General features: G+C 27.1%; 1 protein-coding gene across 1 annotated transcript; it reads right to left on the bottom strand.

The window, feature by feature from the left end:
* Positions 1-3123: 3123 nt before the first annotated feature.
* Positions 3124-11022, bottom strand: LOC106685263 (uncharacterized). The gene is made up of 7 exons (XM_014427831.3): positions 10871-11022; positions 7474-7546; positions 5941-5999; positions 5316-5351; positions 3644-3761; positions 3306-3379; positions 3124-3181 (listed from the first exon to the last, which is right to left on the bottom strand). Exons 1-7 carry the CDS (start codon positions 10922-10924, stop codon positions 3149-3151), a joined length of 447 nt encoding a protein of 148 aa, XP_014283317.1. The 5' UTR covers positions 10925-11022; the 3' UTR covers positions 3124-3148.
* Positions 11023-11385: the final 363 nt, after the last annotated feature.

Consider the following 11385-nt stretch of genomic DNA (forward strand, 5'->3'; position numbering starts at 1 on the left):
AAAATTTAGTTATTTAAAACACAGTTTGGTGACAAATATATATATATGTGTGTGTTCTGCAAACCTTATAAAGATAACTTTACTGTGGAATTTGTTTTAACAATTAAAAATAAAAGGTTTATAGAACAATAAAATTTACTCCTGTTAACATCTGTAGTCCATATCTACATATCTCCCATTACTGCTTTCCAGCTAATCCCAAATCCTCAAAGTCAGAATAAGTGTTTCCCATCAAACACATAGCTACACAGCCATGTTTGGGCCAGCTCTTAGGCATTTATCCATCAGATAAATACTTATTATACTTTTAAGGACTCATTCATTCTGAAATAACAAGCATTATTACTCTTAAGCACACATTTATTCTATCTTAATATAATTTTATTTTTTTCTATTAAATATAAATCCTAGACCATGAACTTTTTCTTTAATTCAAATTTTCTCTCTATTATCTCCATATCTGCTACTAATCATATATTGTGTTTTATATGTAGTTTTTTTAGACCTAATTCTTTTTTGGCTTTCATAACAATTTTTTTTTACTTAATTTAATAGTGTCTTTGCCTAACAGAACTAAATAATCAGCATACCCAAGCACAGATATTTCATCAACATGGTTAAATACTTCTCAGTATGAACCATACTTCTCAGTATCTTTCTTATGATAGAAAAACAAATAAATATGATTCATTTTCTTAAATATCCTTTTTTTGGATTGCATTAACATTTTTGCAATCAAAGATTATTTTGAATAATAATTTGAGAGAGGACTTTCTTAGAGATATAAAATAAATTGACCCACCACTGGCAAGAAATTTTTCTTAACAAGGTTTTTATTATACATATTATTATATTCTCAAAGATTTGTGGTCTCTAGGAGGAGATCCATGGTTTCATGGAATTTTTTTTATAAAGCTTAGGACATTAAAAATCTGCTTCATACCAAAAGTGCTGAAGATATTTTCATACATTTAGAAGCAATTGTTCAACATATAGTTTCAATCTCCCATGACTAACCTTTTAAATTTTTAAAGTATTGAATAGTTGATATGTTGTTTTATACATAGTTGTTAGCATTGGGTTGGAACAGTGCTAGTCAAAGAAATAGGCCTAAATTCCTCAGCATGGTTTCATGATTTCCTCTTCCATTAATACACTTATTCATTTCAAAAAAGGTAGATTAGTGTGTGAAATCAGTAATGCAGCCCTAATACTAAAACAAATTATAATTTAGGAAAGGTACTATCAAGGCTTACAGGATCGTATGGTAATGAGGAGAACACTGGTATTTTCTATGAACAATAATTCTTTACTTTTTTAATAACCAGAGAAGAAAAGTCATTTAACCTTTAACTAAAGTTGTAGCTACTCCTTATTCATTTATCACTGTATATTTAATGTATAAAAGTAGAATTTGTGTTATCAACCCTATTTGGGTAGAAATATATGAATTAATTGAGCAGAATACAGTGTTGAAAATGAATTGAGTAATAACAGCCAAAGAAAGCACAACCTTTTGTATTTCACGTCTAAATGTCACTACACCAAGAGTGTTAGTCTAGTTTTGGGAATCTTTGTTCCACTCTTATGTTCAATACTGTACTTAATAATAATAATTTATTTATTTTTTTATGGGGCGACCCCGGTTTAAATAGAGTTAGCCTGTAAAATATATAATTTAGGATATCATTGCAGTTATTTTACAAAAATAGTGAGTTAAAAATCATTTATATAAGATAATAACAAACAATATGCCCAAATTGGGTTATCTATATTCCTCAGAGTAAAAAAAAAACAAAGAAATGTCACTACATATTTAATAATATAAAAGGAAAAACTATACAGTATATTGTGAAGGTTCAGCTCCAAGTATAAGGTTTTGTGTTACATATATAAAATAATTTTAAAATCCACTCATGAGGGTACTGATATAAATTTATACAACTGATTTTGGCTAATATTGCTTAGTCTCAGCATCGGATTCGGTTCTCTTGATACACAGGACAGTTTATTAAAAAATGGAAACAATCTTTCTATGCCATGCCATCACAACCTGAACAAAGCTTCTGTGGGTCCAATGTCTATTTGTATGGACCAACACTTAGAGTCATTGCATATTTACTGGAGTGATGTAGTTGTACATTTATTCTCAAGTAAGCTATGGTGCAGCTGATTTATAGGTAGGTTTAATGAAGACCCTACCGTACCTCGGGTTATAGATTGATTCTCATAATAACAAGAGGTCTTTATCCTTGACAAATTTTTTATATCTATCCAAGATTTCCCACATTTTAATATCGATACTTATCGGATCATTGAATAGTATCAGGTCAAACATTCCGAAGCTCTCCAGTAGTTTTCTAATCTGTGTTACCCAGTTATATTACAAGCTCAGCTGGTTATTACTGTCTAGCAGCAGTAGTTTTAAATAAGATTGTTTCCCGAAACGAGTAAAACTCATGTTAAGTATTTTCACTAACCAGGACAAAGTTTGCTTTAAATTGTGATATCCCACAGGAATGGGTACCACTTCTAGTGTTACCATAAAGTGTGGGGTGTTTTGTTGCAAACACAGTAGTCGCTTGTGGTATCTCACTTGTATATTTTCCAATTTCTCTATGTGCTTTGAGATCCATATAGGTGTAGTGTAGAGGATACAACTCAACATAATCAACTAATAAAACTTCTGTCTGGCCTTGTATTACTGTACTTGTGCTTTACTTTTGTACGAGTTAAAACAATCTGAAGTACAACAGTTCCTATAGTAAATGTAAGAATGGGTCATCAAAGTAGTCTCATTTTTAGCCACTTTAAATCCAATGCTATAAGCTGTCCATATTGACGCACATTATTTTTATTTTAACCAATAGCTTATGGATTCCATCTGGTTTGGGGAAGGAGTTTGATAGACAATGAAAAAAAATCAGCTGAAAAGTTCTTTGTATTTTATATAAACGGATATTTTTACATTTTACTTCTTCCTTCTTATTTTTTTTTTTTTTTTTTTTTTTTGGACTTATCATACAATTTATTATGTATTTAAAAGACAAATGCATCATTTATTTTAAAGTGAAAACATTTCAAATTATAAAAATTGAAGTATTCTATAAGTAGATTTTATCACTTTAATATTTTTTATGTTTATCTTTTATTCAAAGAAGTCATGGTCCTTCATTCCAAGCTGAAACAATACATTATATTAGTTTATCTCAAAGATAAGGACAAAATTTAAGAAATTTCACTATAAACAACTTCCATCTTTTTCTTTATTTAAATTAGAAATTTCATAGTAAAATTATATTCACCTTTTTAGATTCATTAGCTCCACATACAGCCATCTTAAAAGCAAATTCACATGGGTCAGGACCAACTTCAGGAACTAAAAAACATAACTAATGAATGAGAATCATTTTTAACACAAACACAATTAATTAACACAATTAATCTATATTAATATAATATTTATTATTACAGATTACATAATATATGTAGTAATCTGTATTAATAAATATTAATAGTTGACAATAGTTACTGTCGACTATAACTAAGTTAAAAGAGAAAAAGTTGAAAAAGTTCAAATTACTGATAATGTAAATAATTTCTGAGAGAATATAAAATGCAATATTTTAATATTAATAATTACCTTCTATTGCGCAATTTTCAATAACTTTTCGAGCTTTGGCTGCTTCATCAAAATCATCAATGTGAAAAACATCAGCCATTATTAAAGCATTCTCTTTCATGTATTTTCCATCTCTGAGCTAAAAATTTTAATTAAAAGGTTTAGTTCAATTGAATAAAATGGGCAATAAGAATGTATAATACCTACTATTTTAGTAACATATAACCTAATATTTTAGGTTTTGGAAAAGTACATTTCATCACTCTATTTTGGATCACATTCTTAATATAAAACCTTTATTCCGGAAGATATTGTACCTTAACAGTACAAATTATTATAGCCACTGTCTTGGTGTAAATTGTGTAATAGTTGCTGTCAGGACTGTATTTACTGTTGTGGGGATACTTTGTGGACATAATTATTGATATTGCATGTAGTGGTAGCAAAACTGCTATTACGTTCAAAGCCTATTAACAATTTACTGCCAAGGTACCAACTGTCACAGTACCTTCCATGGTGTAAATTGTATGACAGTTACCATCATTCTAACATTTTCTGACATGAAGAACAATAGCACTATCAAGTCTGGCGTAATAGTTCTCAACCTCAGTCACTGGAGTTACTGTCAAGTTAAGGCCCATTTATTTCATCAAAATTTTTATAATGAATTAGTTTTTTCTTCAATGAGGTACTGTGTTTTATTCTGGTCAAAAAGTGCTCAATCATTTCCATTTCAAAATTACTTTTAAAAAATTATGGGAAAATGTTATAAAAATTTATGTTTTAAGGTTCAACAAATAAATATTAAAGATAATTATTTTAAAAAATCATGAAATATAGACATTTAAACAAGATATTATTTTACATAAATAAAAATTAATTGGTTATTGCAACTCTTTAGAAATAGTAATCAATAGCTATTTTCAGTCCCTGGTTTTTTTTTTTTTTTTTTTTTTTTTTTGTATTTTCATAAACAAAATAAAAAAGAATTTTTATTTTACTGCTTTAAAATACAAAATACTTTTTGTATCTTGTATTTTGATGAGATTAAATACAGAACATTTTTTTTATCTTATATTTTTATTGTTACAATAGGAAACTTTTTTTCTTTAATCTATATTATGTCTCCTAAAATACAAGAGACAAAAGATATTTATTATCTTATATTTTGAAATACAATCAAACTCTGGATTAATATAATTTTATAATTATCACTATGGAAGAACAAAAATCATGAATAATCAAAAACTTGGTAAAATTGTTTTAAAAACAATAAATTAAAAATTATTAGACTCATTTTTGCAGCTGCTATGTGCGTGGATGAGAAGCCAAGACAAGTGACTATTTTGTAAATAATATTTTTTTTTTTTATCCACCTCTGTCTGAACCAAATATTTATGCTCCATTATGGTCAAAGTTTTGAAAGTATCGATAATTTCTTTATAATTATTGATATTTTAACACTTTAGCTTTAATTTTAGTTTTTTAAATTCATTTTATACCTTAAGGACACATGTTTTATATATAAGAAAACATGTATTCTAAAAGGTAAAAATTGAATTTTAAAAACTCCAAATCATACTATTTTCAAGGAAGTGAAAAACTATATCATCTTTCTATAAATGTTACTTATTGATTTAAACCTCTTTTATACTTGATGCATAATAAATAAATAAGAAAATTAAATACTCACCATTTTTCCTTCTTCAAGCATGCATGCCAGCATACACTATAAATAAAAATTACAAATTACTTACTGTTGAAGTAGGTCCTGAACAATTAGTGAAATGAAAATAATTGATAATGTTTGATATCTACAGAGAATCATATAAAATACTTTATGAAATATTTAACATAGCATAAGTTTATATTCAAATTAATATGCTAAAGCTAACAAAATCTATTAATAATTCCTTAAACATATCCTAACCAAAATGAAACTGTCATTTGAAAAATATCTCGTTTATATTTTTTCCGAAACTGCCTTTACCAACCAAATTTATTAGTAAGAGGATGTCTTACCCATTTCATGTAAGGTACCATATGTAATAGAACTGTAAATGCACCAATTAAAATACAAAAATTATGAATCAAGTTATAGTAATTTCCTAGGTCAGTTTTAAATATTGTTACCCAAAGTTTCATTTTATGGAGATAAGGTGCTTCTTAAATTACTGATTACAAAATAAATTCTATTAATTTAAATGAATAGATGGTAGGAAGCAAAAAACAATATTACTTGGTAATCAAGTAATGCTTAACTAGATATTAAAAATGATCAGTAGAACATACTATCACAACAATGTTTCCCAACTAACCTTTGCATCATGTGAATAACTGAAACCTATATCAGCTTTTCTAAATGCTCCAATTTCATCTGAAAAAATTATTACTGATTAATTTCTCATAACTCCTAAATAATGATTTGAAAAGTTATATAAATTAGTTATAACACATATTTTTAAATATGTTGAAATACTCTCAGTTAATCAGACCACTAAATTAAATCTACTCCCAATTTTCAAGAAAACAAAAGCACTTATTATGGCATGGTTCTATACAATTTGACTTTTAAACTAAATAGTCAGTAAGGGCTGAAAAAAGATTTCAAAAGATGAATCTAATTGGAAAAGGGGAATATTTGTTATTAAAGAAAATTCGTGATATAATATCGATTATTTTTTAAACTATTATTCAATTAATTAAAAAGTTAAAAATATTTAAAGAAAATAAAATTTTGAATTTAAACCCATGATTTAAAACTAATTTAAGAGCTCAACAATGGATTTCTTCACTTTTTATAAAATCCAGATATTTCTGATCAAATTTTGGTATCTCTTTTTTTTCTGTCTCCCTTCTGGTATTTAAGATGCGGCAGTAGTAGGGTAGTTTGCTGGGTTTGTGCATGCCACTGCTCCCATAAATCAACAATTTATTTTTTTATTTTCTTATTATACAATAATATAATAGTGTTATGGGGTTCCATTTAATTATCTTTTGAGGACAAATGTTTGGAATTAAAAGAAAAATGAGTTAATGTGGAATACTATGATTTTTTACATTCAGAGAAATATGTTTATATAATAATGAAAAATACTGTCACATACCTAATCTAAAGATATCACCTAAAAGTACATTTATTCAATAAAGGAAGTTCTGGTTTCATTGAAAATATATTAAAAAAAGATGAGATTCAAAAGAATATTTATAATGCTGTTGAAATTTGACAGAGCACCTTTGCAGATTCATTTTTTTTTTTTTTTCATTATAAATATTTCTTCTTCTGTTTAGAGCTTTCACAAAACATTGTTAAAAATGTTGTGATGCACTGTTTGCTCTGTCTTGCTCCTAGGTCATCACAATAAACAATAGAAAGATCCGTAAAACTTAAATATAAGAAGATCCATTTATCCTGGGCTTACATAAAGAAATTATATTCAACAACCAACAAGGTAACAAATGCTTAGGTTTTTTTCTCAGGACTTCATTTAGAGTCAAATAGTTCTTTGCAATCTAATTCTTTCAATTATCTTTGATTATTAATCATAATATTTTAGATAGGTATTGAAGTGTTATTTCAAGCAGAGTATAGGAACTAAAAGCCAGAGCTACTAATTTTTGGATCATCGGATTGAGTATTTTTTTTCATGGCAATTTGGGTCAAACTGAAAAATGCCCTAAAATAGCTTCTGATAGCTATAAACCCTTCAATTTATACATTTTGAATTTATCAACATTTTCTTAGAATCACCCCCAGAACTGACATCAAATATATTACAATTAGGTATTTTAAACAATAAATAAGTTATTTAAAATAATCGAAAAATGCTATTATAAACAAAACTACTTACCTTCTGTGACAGGATTTTTTTCTTTACAAGTATTGAAGACTTTCGCTATTTTTGCTTTTACATTTTCTTCTGCCTAAAAATAATGAGGTATGAATAAACAGTTCAAGGATAACTTCAGTGAATTGAAAATAATAATAATATATATAACTAGTTTCTACATTAATGTCATCATTCAAGAAAAAAAACAATAGTTTAATACTTTAAAAGAATAAAAAAAAGTTATTTAATTTTTATGAAAACTGTGGGAGTTCAAGAAATTTCAATGAACTGTTGTTTAAATTATACAAAATAAGTAACAGTTATTAATCTAATAGTCTTTAAAAGCGTATCATTAAATCACTGTTATCGGTTTTTAAAATTACAAGTCATTCATAATTAGGTTTTTTATTCGAAAATGGTGATTATGACTTTTTTTCTAAAATAGTTATATTAAGCTTATATTTTATAATTTATTTGTATTTATTTTATATTCCTATTCCTACCTGTATTTGCTTTATTAATATTTTGTAATTGTACTAAGCAATAAACAAATGGAAACACAGAGATTTATGAAATAACAAATACTTGAGGACTCTGCAGTGATCCAATGGTGTTAAATACAGCAAGGTTATACAACAGGAAGGGGATAGAACTGAATCAGGAGGTTACTAGATAATACCTAGGAGTTCCCAGTTTTGAAACAACAAAATAAATGAATAAAAATTAGGGTAATAAATAACAAAAACCAATTACAATTTTTTTGTGACTCTTCACTAATTCAGGTATTCCTATGAGAAAGGTGGTATTTCATTTAATTATTAAAATCAAATGGATTTTTTCCTCAATCAAATTTTATTTTTTAATATTAAAATAATAAAATTTCATCAAATACTAGAACCAAAGAAATTTCACTTCTATCGCGCCTATTTGTTTTTCGCCTTAAATTCTCTTGCACCTCCAAAACTCGGGACCAATGTCTCGAGAGTCTTGGCACTCTCGAGACTGAACGTTTTAAATTTCTGTAATGACTTTAAAGTGCATATAAACTTGTTTTTTAGGCTTTGAAGTATATTATAGTCTAATTATGAGCTATTCCGTTGGATTTTAGAGATAAAAATTTAATTGTTGTGTTGAAAATTTAAACATTAGAAATTATATGACGGAAAATTGAATGTTCTTTTTTTTTTTTACTCTAGTATAATGGTGTAGATTAACATTTTTTAATTCAATAAAGTAAATGAACTTTTTCGAGTTGTTTAAAAAAAATTCTGGCCTGTTGTTCCCTAAAACTGAAAGTTTCTGATTGTCCTATTTATGAAAAATATGAGACTTCCTAAGTTTTTGGAAGACTTCAAGAAGGTGAAGAAGTTGAAGAAGATATTTCATCTTTTCATATTAATGATCTTGTTTTTATAGTAAAACAAGGTCCAAAGATTATGAAAATAAATCGAATGTTTGCAATTTTAGATGGAGGTGTTAAGAAGGAGCGAAGTATAAACCAATGATTATCATTATTATACTTTATAATATCTTATGTTTTAAGCAGAAACATTTTTCATGAAACCAATAAAATAAAAGAACGACTATAATTAGATTATCGTACTCATGTCACTACATAAGAATCTTCTATTGTTACGAAGAGTTTTCAAGTTACTTAATTACACCTATTAAAAAAAAAATTCTGCAGTAGTACGTAGACGGTTTTCGTTTAAAGTTTATCTGTGGTGTCATTTTTTTAAATTAGGCTGAATAAGCCTTTAAAATTAGGTTAAGTTAGGACAAGAATATAAAAACTAAAGAAAACAAGTAATAGCTTCTTTTGCATTATTACTATCACATGAAGTACTTTACCATTCAACCCAAAACGACAAAGCACCATAATTAAGATAGCCATTAATTTAATAAAATTAATTTTGGTTAAATATCTGTTTGAAAAAGTCATGTTCAGAAAATCGCGTGTTTCGTCACACTGTGCATTGGCCCCTTAGGATCTGCTTACACCAGTTTTAGTCATGAAATGAACTGGAATTTGACTGGCCAAAAATCTGTCATGGAATACTTATTCTCTTTTTGTTCATTAATATCGCTAAGATTTTTATATCTTCTTTTTAAAAAAAATTAAGAGAGTGAGAGACCTTTGTACAAATGGGACATGAACAACGGAAAGACATCTTTTTAATCGACAACTTCAAAGTCATTTCATTTCAATTTTTTTTCAATTTTCTTTGACACAACAGCGCTTTAATTCGAAAAATATAAAAAAATCATTTCATATTTTATATTCCATTTTGCATCACAACTAAAAAATTTGGATGGTTAATTATTTCAAATAAACAAAATTAAAGGTACATTAGAGAGAGATTTAAAAAAAAAATCAGTATTTAAATTCTGTCAGACTATTTCAATGAGGATAACACCTGTTTGATATTAAAAACCATTAAATGATACATCGGCATACCAAGTTTAATAAAAATTGTTTTTTGAAATGATTAAAAAAATGTGAAAACTGATTATGAAATGGCACGTCCGGTTCGTCGATTTTAATGAAAACGTTGCATTAACATCCCAAGCATACACCTGTTTTTTTAAAACTATTTAACACAACAGTGTTGTTCATTTTAAAATAAAAAATTGTTTAAAAAATGTTCTAAAACATTTCAGTAAAAATTATATATATATATATTTTTTCCATTCTTGTCTTTTCTAAAACATTATTTTTGTATATATAATTTTTATACTTTCTTGAGACTAGTTATTGTTTAAATAAATAAATTTTATTCAATATTAGTCTCAAAACAAATTATATTTCTTTATAAGTCCGACATTTCGGCCATCCTCAAGGACAATTGTTATCAATTCATAAATTATAATAGTGAAAATTAACTGTGATTAAAATTTTTAATTTTTACTTTAATATAAAGAATTGGAAAATAGGGTGATTGTGGACTGAAATTAATGACCTGGTCAAAATATAAAAACTAAAGATAACAAATAAGTTTAAAGTTTTTTAAAAATGATGTTCTAAAATTGTAGTAAGATTGTCCTAGAGGATGACCAAAACGTCGGACTTATAATGAAATATAAATTTTTTTGAGACTAAAATTGGATACTATATATTTATTTAAACATTATTTTTTTGTTACTGTTTTTTTACCAGCTAAATATCATGGAGTACCGTCAAATGCAGTTCTATACTTGAAGAATAAATTTTTTCGAGATAATTTTTGTTTGCACATTTTAAAAAGTGTTTAAAATATAATATAATAAATCCCCTTTTTTAAAAAAAATTAATACTTTTATATTTACATTGGGATATTTTCCACTAGCAATGTAAACCTGATAAATTAATGTGCTGAGATTTTAGAAAGAAAAAGTTTTACTCGAAAAAAGTCAAGATTATTTGTTTTTTATGGATTACCTCGATGGTTGCGAGGACCAAAGTGAGGGCCAAGGCAGTCGTAATACCCTTCATCCTTCCAGCTCTTGGATTATTGTCTCATCCCGAGGAACGAAGGATGTTCCTTTATAGCCTCAAACTATTCCTGCTCCCCTCCACCAACTATTAGACTGATTCGAAATAACACATTACCTCAAATATCAGCTATTACTTCTTAAAATATACCGTAAGATGACGAAGGCTGATAATAGTTCGTGACTTAGTTTTGATCAGTATTTAAGAACTGGAAGGAAATATTGAATAAGACATCAATAAGGTTATTTGACCTTAGTATTAGGAATCGTAATACATCAATCAAGTTAACTTCACAGAAGGAAGTGCATATCCTATTTTTTTAAGTAAAAAAAATATTCAAGTTTTAACAACATCCTGTAATTCCTTATTTATTGATTCTCTTTGATTTTATGAATATCATTTACACTACGCATCACTTTTTTGCCGTCACATGGAACATTAGCCTCAAATTCGTGAAGTTC

This window comes from Halyomorpha halys, unplaced genomic scaffold (genome assembly GCF_000696795.3).
Source record: "Halyomorpha halys isolate HHAL.00 unplaced genomic scaffold, Hhal_1.1 Scaffold674.1, whole genome shotgun sequence".
Taxonomy (NCBI): domain Eukaryota; kingdom Metazoa; phylum Arthropoda; class Insecta; order Hemiptera; family Pentatomidae; genus Halyomorpha; species Halyomorpha halys.